Here is a 22480-nt window from a genome sequence, read left to right on the forward strand (position 1 = left end):
TCCCATTTTCTAGGCCTCCCAGGTATTTGCATTGAAAGTAATGTATATGATTACTGCCGCTAGGGGGAGCTGTGACGTCAATGGGGAGTGTTAGTGGGACCGTGAGGTCTTGGATGTTGTTTCTTCAATCTTGGAGAATACCTGAGCCCTACTAGCTGAAATGTTCTCCATCTCATCATTCCACCCTGTTAATTCAAGTATGTAATATGCAAAAGTGCAATATGACTCACGAAATATTGAGATAACATGGTTAACTACATAGTACATGAGTTTGGTGATGTTTGAAGGCAATCGAAGGGAATTTTAACCGTGTGAAAAACTGGGTGGTATTTTCCCCATTATAAGTAATGGAGGTTTGCGAGGTTGCTAATGGTTTATTTGTAAGAAAAGAGAATAAGATGGCATCCAAACATTTTGTACTTTTTTTTCAACAATGTTTTTAGATCCTATTAGTTGATTTGGGCTTGCCATTTTAAAAAAACGGTGTCTTATACCTTTTTTAAACGGTCTACACACTGCAATTTGTAGTAATCTTAGATTTTAAAATGCATAGATACTTGGTCATTTGCATGCCACTTTTGTTGCGGATGTCAAATAACCAAAATGAGGTACTGTAATAGGGAATTATTTGATTGATTCCTCTCCTGTATTTGATTTACTGTAACTCAGCACTGATGTTCCTACCTTTGATGTGTTTAATTGCCAGCATCAATGTCTGCCCGTGTGGAATGTTATGGTTAAAGTTTGACGCCACACTGAGCCGAAGCCATGCTGATAATGCATCTGTGACACTGTGTGATTCTGTAACCGGACGCTGATGTTGTGTCTTCTCCCAGCCTCTCGGACTGGTCTTTACAGAACATTAGGTACTGTCGGATTACAATATAAAGGGCCTGTATCCAAGAGGCCTGCTAGACATTTTTCTATGCTTCTGTGTGAGAGGTGTCTCCCTGTTTGCAAACTTGTTTTAAACCGAATTGATGTACGACTGACTATCATCCTCTTTACAAAACATATCTGTCAATGCAAAGGTCAGTAAATGGCCAAATACAGCAGCTTTTTGAAAGGTATTGTCAACACAAGTGGGGTGATGGAGTGTAAGTCTGTGTGTATATCTTATTCATAAACACTTCTCAATGTTACAGTACAGGTGAAGAATTATGTTGTAGCCAGGCTACAACAGCACTGGAGGCCCCAGGAGGCCCCAGGCAGAGGCCAGTCTGTGTACTTCGTGCGCAGCCCAGGTCTGAGCTGATTCCCAATTTCACTGGGTTAGGGTTTTGGGTCATCATGGCAATGCGGGTGAACGCCTCCCCACCTTGCTGGAAGTACTCCCTCCAGGCATCCCTTGTATTATTTAAAAAATCATGAGGCCCCTGATGATGTGAGACCTGAGATGGTAAGTCTGCCACTGGTAGCCTCAACATCCATTGTTTTTACCTTAGGGATAGTCTTCTGACCCAGACAAAGCTCCTCTTTGGAACAGTCTGCAAGTTTGAGCAGCAAGGAGGCCTACATAAAATGGTTGTCTTTTTAAAAGTACCCGCAAAACACCTGTCTCAACGTCAACAGTGAAGAGGCGACTCCGGGATGCTGGCCTTCTAGGCAGAGCTGCAAAACAAAAGCCATATCTCAGATTGGCCAATAAAAATAAAATATGAAGATGGGCAAAAGAACACAGACACTGGACAGAGGAACTCTGCCTAGAAGGCCAGCATCCCGGAGTCGCCTCTTCACTGTTGACATTGAGACTGGTGTTTTGCGGATACTATTTAATGAAGCTGCCAGTTGAGGACTTGTGAGGCGTTGGTTTCTCAAACTAGACACTAATGTACTATTCTGGTTCGAGCCACTTTGCGCTGTTCTGTGAAGCGAGTAGTACACAGCGTTTTATGAGATCTTCAGTTTCTTGGCAATTTCTCGCTTGGAATAGCCTTCATTTCTCAGAACAAGAATAGACTGATGAGTTTCCGAAGAAAGGTCTTTGTTTCTGGCCATTTTGAGCCTGTTATCGAACCCACAAATTATGATGTTCCAGATACTCAACTAGTCTGAAGAAGGCCAGTTTTATTGCTTCTTTAATCAGAACAACAGTTTTCAGCTGTGCTAACATAATTGTAAAAGGGTTTTCTAATGATCAATTAGTCTTTTAAAATGATAAACGTGGATTAGCTCACACAACGTGGGATTGGAACACAGGAGTGATGGTTGATGATAATGGGCCTCTTTACGCCTATGTAGATATTCCATAAAAAAATCATCCCTTTCCAGCTACAATAGTAATTTACAACATTAACAATGTCTACACTATATTTCTGATAAATTTGATGTTATTTTAATGGACAAAAGAAGGTGCTTTTCTTTAAAAAACAAGAACATTTCTAAGTTACACAACTTTTGAACGGTAGTGTAGGTGTATTTGCACAATGTAGTCTAAATATCACATTCTATCTATGGACAAACGAAGGTCAGAGTCATATAACAACAAATCTCCTCTCCCCAATGAGAGACTGATTTACAAAACAAAACAAAACAAACCTAACAAGCAAGCATCACTAGCAGATGGGATTATATTACATTTTAATGTGCACAGCGTGATGTGAGATTGTACAGTAAAAGCAAGGGAAGGAAAATGTCATTTTAATATAAAAATACATATGACCTTTTTCATTCAATCAAGCAACGTGCTAATATTTACCATCCTCACAGAGAGCAGGTAGGAAAAAGGTGACAGTCAAATTGTGCTTCCCAAAAGGCACCCTATTCCTTATACAGTATAATGCACTATATAGGGAATAGGGGGCATTTGGGACGCAGACAAAGTGTGCTTCGTGTCAGTATATTAAAAAACATGCCCCCATTCGCTATCAAACAGCAGTGATTTCAGGGGTGGGAGATCTACAGTGCATTCGGAAAGTATTCAGACCACTTGACTTTTAACACATTTTGTTATTGTTACAGCGTTATTATAAGATGTATTAAATCGTTTTCCCCCCTCATCAATCTACACAAAATACACCCATAATGACCAAGCAAAAACTGTTTTTTAGAAATATTTGCTAATTTATATATATAAAAATTAAAATAATGAATTATCACATTCACATAAGTATTCAGACACTTTACTCAGATCTTTGTTGAAGCACCTTTGGCAGTGATTACAGTGTCGAGTCTTCTTGGGTATGTCGCTACAAGCTCGGCACACCTGTATTCGGGGAGATCCTCCCATTCTTCTCTGCAGATCCTCAAGATCTGTCAGGTTGGATAGGGAGCGTCGCTGCACAGCTATTTTCAGGTTTCTCCAGAGATGTTCGTTTGGGTACTGGAAGTGGGTGGCTCTGACTGGGCCACTCAAGGACATCCAAAGACTTGTCCCAAAGCCACTTATGCATTGTCTTGGCTGTGTGCTTAGGGTCGTTGTCCTGTTGGAAGGTGAACCTTCGCCCCATTCTGAGGTCCTGAGCGCTCTGGAGCAGAATTTCATCAAGGATCTCTCTGTACTTTGCTCCATTCATCTTTCCATCAATCCTGACTAGTCTCCCAGTCCCTGTTGCTGAAAAACATCCCCACAGCATGATGCTGCCACCACCATGCTTCACCATAGGGATGGTGACCAGGCTTCTTCCAGATGTGACGCTTGGCATTCAGGCCAAAGAGTTCAATCTTGCTTTCATCAGACTAGAGAATCTTGTTTGGTCTGAGAGTATTTAGGTGCCTTTCGGCAAACTCCAAGAGTGCGGTCATGTGCCTTTTACTGAGGAGTGGCTTCCATCTGGCCACTCTACCATAAAGGCCTGATAGGTGGAGTGCTGCAGAGATGGTCCTTCTGTAAGGTTCTCCCATCTCCACAGTGGAACTCTGGAGCTCTGTCAGAGTGACGATCGGGTTCTTGGTCACCTCGCTGACCAAGGCCCTTTTCCCCCAATTGCTCAGTTTGGCTGGGCGGCCAGCTCTAGGAAGAGTCTTGGTGGTTCCAAACTTCTTCCATTTAAGAATGATGGAGGTCACTGTGTTCTTGGTGACCTTCAATGCTGTAGAAATGATTTGGTACCCTTCCCCAGATCTGTGCCTCGACACAATCCTGTCTCGGAGCTCTAAGGACAATTCCTTCAACCTCACGGCTTGGCTTTTACTCTGACATGCACTGTCAACTTTGGGAACTTATATATGCAGGTGTGTGCCTTTCCAAATCATGTCCAATCAATTGAATTTACCACAGGTGGACTCCAATCAAGTTGTAGAAACATCTCAAGGATGATCAATGGAAACAGGATGCAACTGATCTCAATTTTGAGTCTCATAGCAAAGGGTCTGAATACTTATATAAATAAGGTGTTTCTGTTTTATATTTTGAATACATTTGCAAAAATTTCAAACAACCTGTTTTCGCTTTGTCCTTATGGGGTATTGTGTGTAGATTGATGAGGACATTCTGATGATTGATGAGGTTTTAAAATAATTTAATCCATTTTAGAATAATGCTGTAATGTAACAAAATGTGGAAAAAGTGAAGAGGTCTGAATACTTCCCGAGGGGACTGTATTAGCTGATAGTCCTTGGTTGGGCTGCCGACAGCACAGGTGGCTGGTGGCACTTTAATTAGGGAGGACGGGCTCATAGTAATAGCTGGAACGGATTAAATGGTATCGAACACATCCAGCCATTATGAGCTGTCCTCGCCTCAGCAGCCTCCTGTGGTCGACAGTCAATAAGCAGAAGTCTACACCAGACCATACTATTCAATCAGGGAATACTCTCAAAACTCATCGTGGAGAAAAAAAAATAAAAAAGACAAACTAACTCAAAAGTTGCATACATTGGGCAAACAAAGCTCAAAGCTAAAGTTCTTCATCTTCAATAAGTGTAGAAAAAGCATGGTTATTTAGCTATGGCTACAGCAAACGTGCATCGACATTGAAAGTTCAACCCTCCCTCTACAGAGAAGAGACCTCAAACGGTTTCAAAGAAGATCCCTAGGTGTGAATGTAATGAAACAAAGTTCAAGTGATATTGTTTGGAGATTCAAAGACAAACATAAAAAAAACATTCTCTGTCACATAGAAAAATGGTATATACCATGAAGGCTGTTTCGTTCGTAGACTTGGTTGTTGTCATAGAATTTCATCTCTCTTGCTTGGATTGGAGCTGGAACAAAACAAGAGTGTTGATGGAGAGAGTGATTATGATGTCATCATGTGGTTGTCTTATACCTGTGTGTCTGCCTGTCTGTCTGTCAGGGCATGCAGACTGACAGCAGTGTGTTGGTTGGCTCGGTGGCTTTGTAGAGGTGCTGGTGAATGCAGAAACAAGGGCAGGTTCAGTGTTTCAGACTAGGAGTCATGGCAGGCATAGCGGGGTGGAGGGTGTGTGAGGGGGTCAGGTGGGGGTAGTGGGACTGAGAGAGGGGTGTTGAGAGGGTTTTGGCTCTAGGATTTTGTGCTGTGTCAGGTGGGATTTGTCAACTCTCTCCAAACAACGCAATGGGACAGGCACAGGGATATCCCTTCCCCGCACCCATAGCATTACCCTCCCAAAAATAGTAACACAAACCCAGCAGAGAACACCAACATCCATCATATGAGAGTATCAATCAATTAACTAACTAATCAATCAATCAATAATTCAATCAATCATACCCTTCATTCAACAAGCTATAATCAGAGAGAGGATCACACAACATTTCGGATTAATGTTAGGAATAATGGAGTGGGGGGGGGGGGGGGGGGGCTAGCGTGGTGGTGCTCCTGCAATGATAAACACTAACAAAAACAAAATAAAAACAAAGACCCCAAGGAATGACTTGACATAATCATGTGCCCCTGTTGGTTAAACCAGCACTGGAGAGAAACGATAGTCGTCGAGGGAGATGGAGAAAGAGAGGCGGGGCAAGGTACTCTCTGTGTCTCCGCCCCCTCACCGACAACATCCCGCCCACAGCTCTAGAAATGTCTCACCTCTTCTTTTATCAAAAAAGGTTGCTCCCTCTCTTTTCTTTCAGTTTCTTCAGGTGTCTTCTCTCCCTTTAAAATCTGTTATGGTTTCCAGCCCTCACCTCATTCCCACCATCCTCCCCTCATCCTCCATTCATTTTCCTCTTCTTCCCCCTCTTTTCTACACCCCCTTGGTGGTGCTGATGCGGACGCTGCTGAAGCACTTGCCCATGGCTTCAAACAGAGGATCGCAGAAGGTGTGGATGCAGATGGAGTAAACACGGCTGACACAGTGGATCTCGATCAGATAGCTCTTGATGCACGGCACCACCGCCCAGATGTGGATGAAGGACAGGATGGCGAAGAAGATGCCCCAGACCAGCGCCAGCGGGATGCCCACCAGGGCGGTAAGGAGACGGTAGCACCAGTACTTGGTCACCGTGAAGGTGGTGAAGCTAGCCTTCCACACGCCGTCGAAGCTGTATGTCCCTGGAGGCTCCGCGATCACATCCTCGAACTCCACCTGACGGGAGAAGAGAACCACTGAATCAATAACGGTTCATTAGACAGCCACTGTCAAAGCAACTAACATAGATAAAGAATATAACCTATTTCTAAAAATGTGCAGAAAAGTATTACAAGAGATTTATGACTCCTCATAGTGACTGGTATGGGAGGTCAAACCAGGTCAAACCCCCCCCCCCCCCCCCCCCCCCACAACAAACATTTTTTGTGATGCCCTCCTCACCCTCTGTACTTTCTCTACCCTCCTAAACCATCTTTTCACAATTCCTGACAGACAGAGCTGATACAAAAGACAGAGCCACAGTGCCAGAATTGTCTGAGTCAGAGGGCAAATAAGCAGCACCATATTCCCAAGATGGTGCAACACTAACGAATTTCTCAAAGCAGGAAAATAATAACAGGAAATGTAAATTATTGTGTGGATTACAAATCATGGTCATTTTTATAGGGGTCGATACTTTTTTTGTTAGGTCACATCAAATCAGGAAATTTCCTGCAACAACAGGGTGATCAAATGAAGATCCTACTTTTTTACATGAAGACTAGTCAAGAGTAGCCGTTTGGGCCCCAGGTAAACCATGAAAGGTATTTATTTTCAGTGTAAAAAGACTTCTCAGGTGATCGACGGGTTTGCTACGTGCCTCCCAAGTACCCATGACCACATAGGCATCTTAGTGCAGACTGTGAAGTGGAAAAACACACGCATGCTAGGACACTTGCTCTCTCTCGCTACCTCACTACCTCTCTTTCCCTTTCACTCTCCCATTCGCTACCAGGCCCACGATAGAGCAAATATTTATTTTACAGTTACTTAATTGCGTGTGTGTTTTGTCTGCGAGAGACGTGTTGCTGTCAGAGGGTTTAACAACACCTGTATCTAGTGCAGAGTAAAAGTGCATTTTTTAATATCAAATTGAAGGTTTTATTCAGAAGACATTCCTACCAGCTCTTTCTGTGTACACAAAGGGGTTCCTAAACTGAACATGCTAAACTTATAGCATAAAATAAAAGTTGATGGTACAGCCCTGTAATATAAATCATATTATTATTTTAAGCCACAAAACCCAGCAACGTCCATTTAATTTTCCAGAGGCGTACATCTTGAGTACAGTACTGTATGTACCCTTACAAAAAAAGGGAAATTTGCAGTTTCACATGTGAAATGGTTGTTTTCAAAAAGGTTACTTAGACTACCTGAGTATGATAATTCAAGTGTGTTAAAAATGATGTATTATTTATGAGCCATCCACTCCATTATTATGGTGTTGCATTGATATATATGCATACTTAGCGCTACCACTAGGTGGAGGCATTCAGAGTGTTACTGCTGCAGACGCGTGCCTCTCGTCTTTGTATGTCGCTCCGTGACTGTTGGAAGAAGCCCATTGAAAAGAACAGAGAAGCTAGCTCTCTATGTCCTTAATTTTATATTTTTTCCCCAGGTTGTACGCATGGTTACGTTTTCAAAATCTAGAGATAACAATTGAACAAAACTGTTTTGTTCTTGGGTTATTTTGATGTATAATTTAATTGTTTTGACTGAGTGAAAAACAAGTGAGAATTTCCCATTTACATGACTGTATCCAAGCTAAGTATACAAGTCAATGAGAACAAGATGGCGTTTTGGAAGATTAAAAAAAAATTCTGTTATAAATGTTTTGGCTATTAAATAGTTTTATTTTTTACAAACGACGCCTTATATTGAGGGTATTTACATGTAGATATGAACCACACTAATGTTATATATTTTAGAAGGTTATTTTTTATGAAATTTGTATCTAATGTTCGCATGACAATTGCTAATCACTAGCTAGCTTAATGATAGGGGATAGCTAGCCTTCCATTTTGTCCTAGCTAGCTATTTTTAGTTTCTGTTATTGTTAGCTGTCTATTGGTTTTTGTTACATTTAATACACAGGTCCCCCCCAAAAAGTGTTTTAATGTATTTGAAAATATGTAAATGTCTTTGCTATTGGAATGAATGTAAACAGATACTTTCCTACAAAGAGATTATTTTGAATTACAGCTGTCAGAGTTAGTCAGTTAACTTTTAGTAAATTTAGTGCACACTTTTTTTTATCGTGATTATTTGCATTGTTTGAAAGGGTTTGAAATATACTGAAAACATTCCCTATACAACTAGAAACTCAAATGTGATCTCAAGACAAGTTTACATTGAGGTTAATCGCTACGGGATCGGACTGCACTGTTTAATTTACAGTAGCTATTACAGTGAAATAATACAATGCTATTGTTTGAGGAGAGTGCACAATTATGAACTTGAAAATGTATTAATAAAACAATTAGGGACATTTGAGCAGTCTTGATACAACATTTTGAACAGAATGCAATGGTTCATTGGATCAGTCTAAAACGTTGCACATACACTGCTGCCATCTAGTGGCCAAAATCGAAATTGCGCTTGGGCTGGAATAATACATTATGGCCTTTCTCTTACATTTCAAAGATGGTACAAAAAAAACCCGCATGTTTTTTTCTTTGTATCATCTTTTACCAGATCTAATGTGTTTTATTCTCCTACATACATTTCACATTTCCACAAACTTCAAAGTGTTTCCTTTCAAATGGTATCCAGAATATGCATGTCCTTGCTTCAGGTCATGAGCTAAAGGCAGTTACATTTGGGTTGTCGTTTTAGGCGAACATTGAAAAAAAGGTTCGGATCCTTAAAGAAAGTGTGCTTTATCAATTTACCTGATTTTGCTATCGTTTACTTTGGACAAAATCAAGATGACAATATTCTTGTAAGGCTTTTTACATAAAACAAATCTTAAATGACAGCTTAATTTGAGAAAATTCCAAATCTTGTGATTAACTCAATTACATTTTTAGACGTTTGACATTTTTTCCCGTGATTTGTTTATACGTGTGTTTATACAGTGCATTCGGAAAGTATTCAGATCCCTTGACCTTTTCCATTTTTTTTTTTTACATAACAGCCTTATTGTAAAATCGATTAAATAAATACAACTACTCAGCAATCTACACACAATTCCCCATAATGACAAATTAAAAACTGTTTAGAAATTTTTGCAAATATTATTATTTTTTTTAAACCCTGATACCTTACATAATTACATAAGTATTCAGACCTTTTGCTATGAGACTCGAAATTGAGCTCAGGTGCATCCTGTTTCCATTGATCATCCTTGAGATGTTTCTACATCTTGACTGGAGTCCACCTGTGGTAAATTAAATTAATTGGACATGATTTGGAAAGGCACACACCTGTCTATATAAGTTGACAGTGCATGTCAGAGCAAAAACCTTTTAGAGGCGTTTGATAGGCTAATTCACATCATTTGAGTCAATTGGAGGTGTACCTTTAAATGTATTTCAAGACCAACCTTCAAACTCAGTGCCTCTTTGCTTGACATCATGGGAAAATCAAAAGAAATCAGCCAAGACCAAAAATGGTAGACCTCCACAAGTCTGGTTCATCCTTTGGAGCAATTTCCAAATGCTTGAAGGTACCACGTTCATCTGTACAAACAATAGTAAGCAAGTATAAACACCATGGGACCACGCAGCTGTCATACCGCTCAGGAAGGAGACACGTTCTGTCTCCTAGAGATGAACGTACTTTGGTGTGAAAAGTGCAAATCAGTCCTAGAACAACAGCAAAGGACCTTGTGAAGATGCTGGAGGAAACAGGTACAAAAGTATATATTTCCACAGTAAAACGAGTCCTATATCAACGTAACCTGAAAGGCCACTCAGCAAGGAAGAAGCCATTGCTTCAAATCCGCCATAAAAAAGCCAGACTATGGTTTGCAACTGCACATGGGGACAAAGATCATACTTTTTGGAGAAATGTCTCTGGTCTGATGGAACAAAAATAGAACTGTTTGACCATAATGACCATCGTTATGTTTGGAGGAATAAGGGGGAGGCTTGCAAGCCGAAGAACACCATCCCAACCATGAAGCACGGGGGTGGCAGCATCATGTTGTGGGGGTGCTTTGCTGCAGAAGGGACTGGTGCACTTCACCAAATAGATAGCGTCATGAGGTAGGAAAAGTATGTAGATATATTGAAGCAACATCTCAAGACATCAGTCAAGAAGTTAAAGCTTGGTCGCAAATGGGTCTTCCAAATGGACAATGACCCCAAGCACTTCCAAAGTTGTGGCAAAATGGCTTACGGACAACAAGGTCAAGGTATTGGAGCTGCCATCACAAAGCCCTGACCTCAAACCTATAGAAAATGTGTGGGCAGAACTGAAAAAGCGTGTGTGAGCAAGGAGGCCTACAAACCTGACTCAGTTACACCAGCTCTGTCAGGAGGAATGGGCCAAAATTCACCCAACTTATTGTGGGAAGCTTGTGGAAGGCTACCCGAACCGTTTGACCCAAGTTAATCAATTTAACGGCAATGTTACCAAATACTAATTGAGTGTATGTAAACTTCTGACCCACTGGGAATGTGATGAAAGAAATAAAAGCTCAAATAAATCATTCTCTGTACTATTATTCTGACATTTCACATTCTTAAAATTAAGTGGTGATCCTAACTGACCTAAGACAGGGAATGTTTACTAGAATTAAATGTCAGGAATTGTGAAAAACTGAGTTTAAATGTATTTGGCTAATGTGTATGTAAACTTCTGACTTCAACTGTACGTCTCAGTACCTGTCGCCCCTTTAGGGATTGGACATACTGTAAAACAAACTCAACCCATTCTCAGGTTCAACATGTGACCAGTCTGGTTGCTTCAATCTGGAGTGAGAACTGTAATGTATTTTTTTCATTTTGTCCCTAGATTGCAGAATGCCTCAGTCCAGTGTTTCCTGTACTATCGCTAGCCTAGCTACCTTGCCTAGCTCTGTTTCCTCCCACCTAAAAGGGGTTTCATGTGTCTTCAATTTATTTAATTGAATTTGTTGCATAATAAATCATGTTGATTTGGGCCCCTTGTTTGCACCCCGTCTGGAAAATCTAAGGGAATCCCTGCCTCAGCTACTCCATTGAGCCTGAACATATTAATTTCCCACTATAATGTGCCTCCCGCCTCCCAGGACACTGGAGCATTTGGCAGGGAGATGTTAGCTAGCGGCTAATTAGCGAGCCGATCAATGCTGTGATGCCCGTGCGGCGTGGCTGTGGCTGTGGGTCTGTCTACTCTGCCCAGTTTAGCCCCATTGTGGTTTAACAGAAGGCTGCGTGGCTTTGGGGCCACTCCACTGACTGGGCTATATAAAGAACTCAGCTTTACGAGAGGAAAATATATTCCCAAGGCAAACTCTGCATGGATGTTGATTCTTTGATGTGTCCAATTGAGTGCAGCTGTTGAAATTCTAACTATAAGATCACTGCTAAAGAAAGTCAACAGTCTACTGGTTCTGCAGTAGGAGAGAGAGTAGTGTGCGTTGTTTGTGTGTGTTGCGTGTGTTTGTGACTGTATGTATGTCTGTATGTATGCGGGTCCGGTGTGTGTCTGTGTCCCTTACAAAAAAAACACGTGAAAAAGCTGTTTTCACATGTTGAGCTTAACTTTCACACATGAAACCCTATTTTCACATGTATTTAATTTAGAATGACCATGTTAACGTCACCTTTTACTTGAGCAGAATAACATGTTTTCAGCTCACATGTGAATTGCAGTTTCACAAATTTGCGGTTTCACATGTGAAAAACTTTTAAAATCAATCATGTGAAAATCTAATTTGCAGGTTCACGTGTAAGAAAAGTCCATGGTTGGAATAATGTTATTCTCCTCACATGAATTAGGTTCCCTGTTATAATATTTTCATATGATTCTATTTTCATATGACTGAACCCATTGTAATAAAATAGAAAATACTGCACACAAGGCATAAGACTAGTAGGATTGCCCTGGAACTACTCATGGCTGCAAACATCTTGGATTGTTAACTCAAAGAAACGTAGCTACTGAAACTCTTAAAAAAAAAAATATGTTTTGACTATTTAACTTGTTTGCCATGTTGCTTCAGATATAAAACAAAACCGTGAATGATGATGATGAGTACTTTGTCAGTATGCGTTTAAGCTTTTGTTTATTTATATATATTTTTCATTTGATTTATTAGGATCCCCATTAACCGACGCCAATGGCGACATATAGTCTTACTGGGGTCCGACACGTAACGAAAAAGACATTACAGACAAAAGACTTTACAGTTGACATACATTTAAAAACACAAACATGCAGTGTGTGTGTGTGTGTGTGTGTGTGGTGCTAAGAGCGTGCAAAGCTGTCATCAAGGCAAAGGGTGGCTACTTGAAGAATCTCAAATATAAAATACATTTTGATTTGTTTAACACTTTTGTTTACTACATGATTCCATATGTGTTATTTCATAGTGTTGATGTCTTCACTATTATTCTACAATGTAGAATATAGTAAAAAAAAAAATGAAAAAAAAAAAAACTCTTGAATGAGTAGGTGTTCTAAAACTTTTGACCGGTAGTGTACATGTCAGTTCTTACACACAAGTAGGTCAACTGGGGGAGAGGGTTTGTGCTGTGAGGTGTTGCTTTATTTGTTTTGAAACCAGGTTTGTTGTTCACTTGTGCTATATAAGATGGAAGGGAGATCCATGCACTCATGGCTGTGTATAATACTATACTTCCTTGAAGTGGTTCTGAACCTGGGGACTGTGAAAAGACCCTTGGTGGCATGTCTGGTTGGTTAAGTGTGTGTGTGTGTGTGTTAGTGCTGTGTGTAAGTTGACTATGCAAACAATTGTTGGGAACTTCCAACACATGATTGTTGCTTATCTTGTTGTGACATTGTGTATGGGCTTTGTGGGTCGGTAGCTGTAACATTTCTTGTTTGGTCTTAAGTACACGAGCGACTGTTGTACCTCGGTGGAAAAAGGGATCCACCATCCTGATCGTCCCAAGGAGGCGGTCCATCTGGTTCACTGAGATTCCCCTTTGAATTGATTCCCCTTTAAATTGAACACATGTGCAAAGCAAGCTATCTGTGGCCCCAGTCCAGCATCTATCACTTCATTTACTTGGCATTATCTGTGGCGGTTGGGATATTGCTATTGGGCCTCTAGCTTCCACTCTGCTACTGCTCCTAGCAGTACCTGCGCCAGATTTGTGCCTGTGTGACTCTCATAGAGGGGGCGTGTCTGTAGCACCGAACTCCGCATCTCCCACTCCTCTGTGGTGTAGTGAGCAGTCACAGTCACGTAGCTTTCCGTTGCCCTGGAGGTCCACCCGTATGTGGTGAGGGCAACAGAGGATGGCTTGGATAATTAGTCGACAATTTGGATCTTTTCCTCTTCATAAAGATCTGGCACGACCTTCATACTGAAGTGGTGCGCGAGGGGATTTCGTAGCGTGAGGCCATACTCCACAACAGAGTATGGCCTCATGTCTGCAGCGATAAACATCCCAATAGATTTGGTGATGGCTTTAGCCCGGTCTGATTTTGCAGCAAAGGGCTGCTTAAATGCCGCCGTGAGAAGTTCTTGTCTCTTGGCTGAGTTGGCTCCCGTCACTGACACACCAGGGTGATGACGCTTTTAATGCGTGGCCACGCTCCATGTATTTCCATGATGATACGGATTTCTTGTGGCACAATGCCTACACACGGTAACGGTGTTGTCCACCACCCTTCTTCTGTCATCATATTTGACAGGGAAGCCAAAATGCTCCCGTACATGAGACTTAAATGAAGCGGGAGGCTTTTCCAGTTCTTCAGCTCCTCCGCTAGCCATGGCTGTCACTGCTCTTTTTTCTTCTTTGCTTTTTGCAACGCGAGCATCCAGGATTGATTCAACATGCCACGTTCACGTGAACATTACACACAACTGCTTAAAAAAAAAAAAATTGAATCAACCTTCAGGCTTCAGAGTAATACACAGCATCTGTCTTGTTTTTATCTTTTCACTGCAACTCTGCATAGAGATTTAGGGAATTATTACTTTAAAAAGTAACAGTGGCAGTAAAACTGTATTTCACACTATGATGGTTAAACTTTACAATTGATCCACGGTTCACATGCGTGCCGAACCATGGGGGGGTGTTTCTTACGGATCACGGATCAACTACGGTCCATTACACCACTATTAGCTGTGGTTGCCGATGCGTATATGGTTGAATCATGCTTTGTTTAATGCCAGCGGCAGGTCATTGGTAAAAATAGAAAAGAGTAGAGGGCCTAGAGAGCTGCCCTACGGTACACCACACTTTACATGTTTGACATTAGAGAAGCTTCCATTAAAGAAAACCGTCTGAGTTCTATTAGATAGATTGCCATATCATGGATTCAGAGCTGAGGTTGAAAAGCCATAACGCATAAGATCTCAACAACAGGATAGGGTCAATAATATCAAAGGCTGCACTGAAATCTAACAGTACAGTTCCCATCTTCTTAATATCAATTTCTTTCAACCAATCATCAGTCATTTGTGTCAGTGCAGTACAGTACATGTTGAGTTCCCTTCTCTATAAGCATGCTGAAGATCCCTCACCTATGTGGGTGTTTTCATGTTTTATGAATCAAAGTTCACTACTTCAAATGCCTGACCCTCTCCCAGTGGATGGTGACCCCTTACATATGAATAAATAACCCAGCTGGACATGGCGATGGACATGGGCTGTGTTGCATCCAAAATGGCACCTTATTCCCTATTTAGTGCACTACTTTTGACCAGGGCCATTGGGAATAGGGTGCCATTTGGGAAGCAGCCTCTGTCTTTGTGGCAGCTGCTGTTCTGTTCCCACCACACACGACAGGTGGTTTTCACTATAGCCTACATCAGCGCTCTTTCAGCCAAGCTTTCTCTCAACAAACTAATCTTTTACATACAGTGCCTTCACAAAATAGTCATAACCCTTGACTTACTGCCTGAATTCATAATGGATTAAATAGATTTTTTCTCTCATCCATCTACATACAATACCCCCAAATGACAAAGTGAAAAAAATGTTTTTAGAAATGTTTGCATATTTATTGAAAATTAAATACAGAAACTTGTAATTTACATAAGTATTCACACCCCTGAGTTAATACTTTGTAGAAGCACATTTGGCAGCGATTACAGCTTCTGGATAAGTCTTTAAGAGCTTTCCACACATGGATTGTGCAACATTTGCCCATTATTCTTTTCAAAATTGTTCAAGCTCTGTCAAATTGGTTGTGGATCATTGCTAGACAACCATTTTCAGGTCTTACCATAGATTTTCAAATACATTTTAATCAAAACTGTAACTCGGCCACTCAGGGACATTCACGGTCTTCTTGGTAAGCAACTCCAGTATAGATTTGGCCTTGTGTTATAGGTTATTGTACTGCTGAAAGGTGAATTAATCTGAGTGTCTGGTGGAAAGCAGACTTAACCAGGTTTTTTGCCTGTGCTTAACTCTATTCTGTTAGTTTTTTCCCCCCTGAAAAACTCCACAGTCCTTAATGATTACAATCCTACCCATAACATGATGCTGCCACCACTATGCTTGAAAATATGGAGAGTGGTACTCAGTAATGTGTTGTATTGGATTTGCCCCAAACGTAACACCTATTCAGGACAAAAAGTCAAGTGCTTTGACAATTATTTTGCTGTATTACTTTAGTGCCTTGTTGCAAACAGGATGCATATTTTTGAATATTTTATTCTATACAGGCTTCCTTCTTTTAACTCTGTCAATTAGGTTAGTATTGTGGAGTAACTGCAATGTTGTTTATCCATCCTCAGTTCTCCTATCACAGCCCATAAACTCTAACTGTTTTAAAGTCACCATTGGCCTCATGGTGAAATCGCTGAGGGGTTTCCTTCCTCTCCGGCAACTGAGTTAGGAAGGACGCCTGTGTCTTTATAGTGACTGGGTGCTTTGATAAACCATCCAAAGTGCAATTAACAACTTACCCATGCTCAAAGGTATATTCAATGTGTGTTTATGTATTTTTTTTGTACCCTTCTACCAATAGGTTCCCTTTGCGAGTCATTTGAAAACCTCCCTGGTCTTTGTGGTTGAATCTGTTTTTGAAATTCACTTGCCTACTGAAGGACCTTACAGATTATTGTGTTTGGGATACAGAGATGAGATAGGCATAAAAAAATAATGTTAAATACTGTAATTGCAAACATAGTGAGTCCATGCAACGTATTATGTAGCTTTTCAATTAAATTTTTACTCCTGAACTTATTTAGGCTTGCTATAACAAATGGGTTGGATACTTATTGACTCAATACATTTCAGCATTACATTTTTTTATTCATTTGTAAACGTTTTGAAAAAGATAATTCCACTTTGATATTATGGGGTAGTGTATGTAGGCCAGTGATACAAAATCTCAATATAATCTATTAAAAACCAGGCTGTAACACCACAAAATGTGGAAAAAGTCAACGGGTGTGAATACTTTCTGAAGGCACTGTAAGTACACAAAATGGGCACAGTGTGGTTTGTGTCTACTTTGAAAAGAATGATTCTCTTTAATAACTCACTAATTTAATAACAGATGCTGTGTAACTATAAAACAAGGACTGTGAGAAATGTTTGGTTCCAACAACAGGATATGAGTAATATTTCCTTTGTTCCAACACCGGACCAAGGATGTTCCACTCTGTTCTAATGACAGCAGCCGTAGCAACATGGGCCCTCAGATCCTCAAAAAGTTATACAGCTGCACCATTGCGAGCAAGGCACTATAGGGGATGGTGAGTACAGCCCAGTACATCACTGGGGAAGAGCTCCCTGCCACTCAGGACCTCTATACCAAGCAGTGACAAAGGAAGGCCCCCAAAAATTGTCAAAGACAACTGCCACCCAATCCATAGAATTTTCTCTCGTAACAGCAAGGCAAGTAGTGCCATTACACCATGTCTGGAAATAACAGCACACTGAACATAATCAACACCCAAGCCATAAGACTGCTAAATAGCTAATCACATTTTTTACCTGCATTGACCCTTTTTTGCACTAACCCTCTTGCACGGACTCTATGAGCACACACTGGACTCTACCCACACACTCACACCCCAACATACACACCTCCACACTCACACTTTCTTGCAATGTATTTCTGTCTGTAATAAAGCCCTTTTGTGGGGAAAAACTCATTCTGATTGACTGGGCCTGGCTCCCCAGTGGGTCGGCGCCCATGTGGGTGGGCCTATGCCCTCCCAGGCCCACCAACAGCTGTGCCCCTGCCCAGTCATGTGAAGGGCCTAATTTATTGATTTAAATTGACTGATTTCCTTATATGAACTGTAACTCAAAGTTTTATATTTTTGTTCAGTAAGCATAGCTACCTCAATTACCTCATTCCCATGCACATCTGTACTGGTGCTCCCTGTATATAGCCATGTTATTTTTACTCGTTATTGTTATTCACTATTCACTGTGTATTTATTCCTCATGTCGCTATTTATATAATATATTTTTTAATTGTTTTAAGCTTTATCTTTCGCTCTGCATTGTTGGCAAAGGACCCATAAGTAAGCATTTCACTGTTGTTTATGAAGCATGTGACAAATACATTTTATTAAGAATATGCTCTGCTGCGGCTTACAACTTTTACGCACGTGTTGAGCCCCTTCACAAACCTATTGTAAAACATTGTAAACTGGGGTCATGAACCCGAAAAAGCTCAAACGGACATATAGTATAGGTTACACGTGAGAATGCTATGCGACTCACCACCCACTTTGCATATTTTTTGATAAATGTTTATCCTATTTTTCAATCATTGAGTTTTTTAATTATTATTTTATTCACTTAATTAGGCTACGTTTCTATTGTTGTTTCATTTGTCGAGAGGTGAACCTGCAAGTAAGCATTTTGTTGCATTGTGTACTGCACGTATATCATGTGTATCTGACTACTATCTGACTAACGTGAACTTGAACACACGCAGTAGGCTACTTTGGGTCACCCTTGACAGTTTACTGTGCACATTTAACTGCTTCTACTCAATCATCGTGCAAGTGACAATTTCCAGTCCTCATGGGTATATTATAATAGTAACATGCATAATAATACAAAATCCAGTATACGGACTGGTTCGGATTTGAACTCACCTTGACAACGTCGTCGTTTAAGTACTTGGGGTCCCGGTTCACCAGATCGATCTCTTTCGTGTGGACGTCCTGCATCGTCTTCATCCCGCTCATACTGTCGTTATCCATTTCTTTGTTATTTGGTTTGTATATGTTCCCTTGTTTCCTGATGAACTGCGAGTGCAGAAATCCCTTGTAGTCCGGAGGGAAAGAAGAGAAGCGGGGTATAAATGAGTGGAGAGACGGGTAGAGAGCAGAGGATAGACGGACTGAGCGCACCAGAGTTAGCAGCCTACCCCAGCCTGAGATGGTTTTAAGGGAGAGCACCACACCCCTCTATAGCAGATATCCGTCTCTCGCCGCAAGGGGTCGTCACCAAGAACTCACACAATGCGTGTTAACGATGGTTATTAGGATGCTCTGTACACTGAGAACCTGTTTCACATAAGGCATCGCAAGCATATTTTCCAATCACGTAACTGTCGTCAAGTTTTACTGGAATGTGCATTTTTCGATTGGCTTAGCTAGTCTAATATAATTAACATTCTAAAACAAACACACCTTTGACTGACTTTGTGCGCATAATTATCTATGTGGATTAAAACCTAAATAATGCTCAGAATGTAAGAAGTGTAGTTTATTTATTAATAGGGGACAATGCACATTAATCAACATCAATATTACAATAATGCAACATCCATGTAAATGTGCCGGGGTTACGCAAAATATAATTTGCACCCAACGTCCCAGGGTAGGTAAGGGCAATTACACAGCCACAGTACAAATACTCACTAAAACAATAGAAAATACAAGTGAATAAATAACTGTAAATGTCTCATGTCATTGCTAATGGATAGAGGGGGCTTGCACATTCGCCCAGTAGGAGTGGGAGTAACGTTCACAACTAGGTGCCAAAAAAGATAACTATTGGCAAATAGGCTTTGGAGTTTAAAAGTTTCCCAATTTTCCAATGGCATTTTCGATAAATGTCAGAATGAGAATGAGCCAGATAAACTTTATTGCTCTCAGATGATGAAATATCTTCTAAAAACGTACAAATGTTTACAAATAATGGACAGCAGTGTCCAGAACAGAACCGAGAACCATACCTCGTCAGTTTCGCCGTCCTTGAGTCCACCAGTCATGCTGTCCCGCGCCTGAAGTGCGAACAGACCAGTGTGTCGTTGAACCAAGACAATATCAGCTTAACAGAGGAAGTAAAGCAATAACAGGAGGCGTGTGGAATATGGTGACGACTTGGAGGGCTCCTCCGGGGATATTACCAAATCCTGTCGCCTTATCTTTACGTTGCGCACATTGGAAGCACAATTAGTTACGCAGCTGGAGAGAACTAAGAGTAAATCTCGGCGCGCATCTGCATGGACTGAATTAATGTGTTTCATATTCGCTGAGCAGTCACCTGTGTACACTGTAAAACATTTCCTGTTGTTTTTAACTTACCATAAAGGTACAGTATGTTACTGTACCATATTTTACAGTATCCAATAATGTTACTGTGATCATTTTTGCTGTTGTTTTTATGGTAACTTACAGGCAGCTGTCTGCCTGTACCTTACACAAAACAACAGTACAGTGCATTACTGTACTAATTTTATGGTAATTGTAAAGAATTAATGAATGGACAGATTAAGGAGATGGGGTTTGCATTTTACAGTATTTGACCATAATTGCATGGGATTGGTGCAAGCAGGTTGGCCTCTAGGTATTGTGTTTACATATTACAGCAAATCAATGAATACCAGTTTGGAAGTCTTTGTTAAGGCCTCTAGAAGTGCAAGTGATATAAAATCCCACACTTAAGTATTTTATAATTGCACTTCTAGAGGCCTTAAAGGTCCCACACATTCATCCTATTTCCCAAGTAAAAATAGCATTTGAATGACCAAAACATCACCCATTATATCTTTATGCTATTAAAATGCTCAGAGTTGAATGCATTTGACCTTTTCTCTCATCTCTAACTATCAGGCAGCTTGAAAGAACCGGCTGAGTGGGCGGGGAGCTTATATTCATCAGCTCACCTTGACTGACAGCTCTTTAAAACACCCTTGTAGTCGTTGCCAGGTAACATGCTAAACAGTGGGCCACATGTCATTGATGACAGGGTAAACAATAGACTACTCATTCTGAGCTTAAATAGTATGCCTCAACCCATTTTCTCTGCAAAAGGCTTTAGTGGTCAACAGCTGAAAACGGACGGTTGGACGTCAGACAAACAGCATTACAGAATTCAGTTACTTCAATAATATACTTCACAAGAATTAGTCAAGTTTGAGTCAATTTAGAAGCTTAGACACAAGGGAATGTATATGAAAACAGCATACAATAAGTGTACTGGACAAGTTATTGGTGCCTCTGCATTAGCATTATAAATGACAATATGTTCAGATGTGTATTTATTGATCAGACATTCATTTGATCATTTACAATATGCCAGCATAGCCAAAATATTTATCAACATGAACACTCGTAAGAAATAAAAGGTGAGAAATAATGGAGACATCATTTGACATAAAGATAAAATAAAATAGAGCCGTAAGCCTAATATAGGCACCCGGCCGCCCTACATTGTGCAGGACCCATTGACTTGTACAATTTGTAACATTAATCTCCCGTCCGAATGCTTGAAAAAAAAACAATACAATGAAACAAAGTGTGAGATCATATCACGTAAAAGCGAATTACTTAGGCTTCAGGAAATGCAACCAACTGCATATATTGATGGGGAGTGGAGCAGGAGAGGAGGGGGTGCCACGTGTCCCGTTTCAATCAAGCAGGCTTCAGTCACCCCCAAGATTGAAGCGGGAGACAAATCCAGCTATGGCCTCCTCCTTGTCAGGCCTGTCACACTGGGCAGACTCCTACGGCGCTGGATCAGGGGTGACCTTGTCGAAGAGGAGATCCAGGAGCCTGTCTACGTAGCCTGTAATGTTTTTGAAAAGGTAAATATTTCTAAAATGGGTAGTTAATTTAGTTTCTTTTCATTTACTGTTGTAACGTTCGTTGTTTGAAGGAGACCAAGGCGCAGCGTAATTTGTGGTCATCATATTTATTTAAATGAGAACCAGCAACAAAATGAAACCAAAACGAACATTCCGTAGGCTACACGAGCTGTACAAAAACAAGATCCCACAACATAGGTGGGAAAAAAGGCTACCTAAGTATGATTCCCAATCAGAGACAACGATAGACAGCTGCCTCGGATTGGGAACCACGCTCGGCCAAACACAAAGAAATACAAAACATAGAATGCCCACCCCACATCACACCCTGACCTCACCAAATAGAGAAATAAAACGGCTCTCTAAGGTCAGGGCGTGACAACTGTTCTGAGTTATTATGCTATCAATTCATTTATCTAGTGATCTACTCATACAACAATTTTGTTTTCTGGTGTTTTTGAAGTACTCAATTTTAAATATGCAATATTTGGTTGTGCACTTTTTTGTGAAACTTTTGAATGTTTGTATTTGGAAATGTTGGTGTGCCTGTAATGCTCAATTGGTGCAGATTTGAAATGAATACCTATGACTAACAGTATGTTGGGTCTGTCTTCACAGGTCTCACAGCATATCCAGCCTTCTTGTCAAGGGTTATTAAAGTGTTGTGGTTGCAGGTTCACCTGACACATCTAAAAACCTTTTTATTTTGGGGTGTTTTTTATAGGCCACCAAGTGCTAACAGTCAGTATCTAAATAATATGTGTGAAATGCTTGATAGTGTAAGTGATGTAAACAGAGAGAGATCTACTTTCTTGGGGACCTGAATATTGACTGGTTTTCATCAAGCTGTCTGCTCAAGAGGAAGCTTCTCACTGTAACCAGTGCCTGTAATCTGGTTCAGGTTATTAATCAACCTACCAGGGTGTTTACAAACACTACAGGAACAAGATCATCCACATTTTTACTAATACTGTAGAATTGTAACATTCGTCGTCGGAATGAGACCAAAGCGCAGCGTGGAAAGTGTTCATGATTTAATGTTCGCAAAAAACACTCAAACAAA

General features: G+C 40.7%; 1 protein-coding gene across 1 annotated transcript; it reads right to left on the minus strand.

Moving 5' to 3' along the window:
- Positions 1–2047: 2047 nt before the first annotated feature.
- LOC139540297 (caveolin-1-like) lies at positions 2048–19781 on the minus strand. Its single transcript, XM_071344036.1, has 3 exons — positions 19564–19781; positions 18476–18646; positions 2048–6453 (listed from the first exon to the last, which is right to left on the minus strand). The coding sequence occupies exons 1-3, from the start codon at positions 19597–19599 to the stop codon at positions 6112–6114; spliced, it is 549 nt and encodes a 182-aa protein (XP_071200137.1). The 5' UTR covers positions 19600–19781; the 3' UTR covers positions 2048–6111.
- Between the last annotated feature and the right edge of the window lie 2699 nt (positions 19782–22480).

The sequence above is a fragment of the Salvelinus alpinus genome, chromosome 15, assembly GCF_045679555.1.
Source record: "Salvelinus alpinus chromosome 15, SLU_Salpinus.1, whole genome shotgun sequence".
Taxonomy (NCBI): domain Eukaryota; kingdom Metazoa; phylum Chordata; class Actinopteri; order Salmoniformes; family Salmonidae; genus Salvelinus; species Salvelinus alpinus.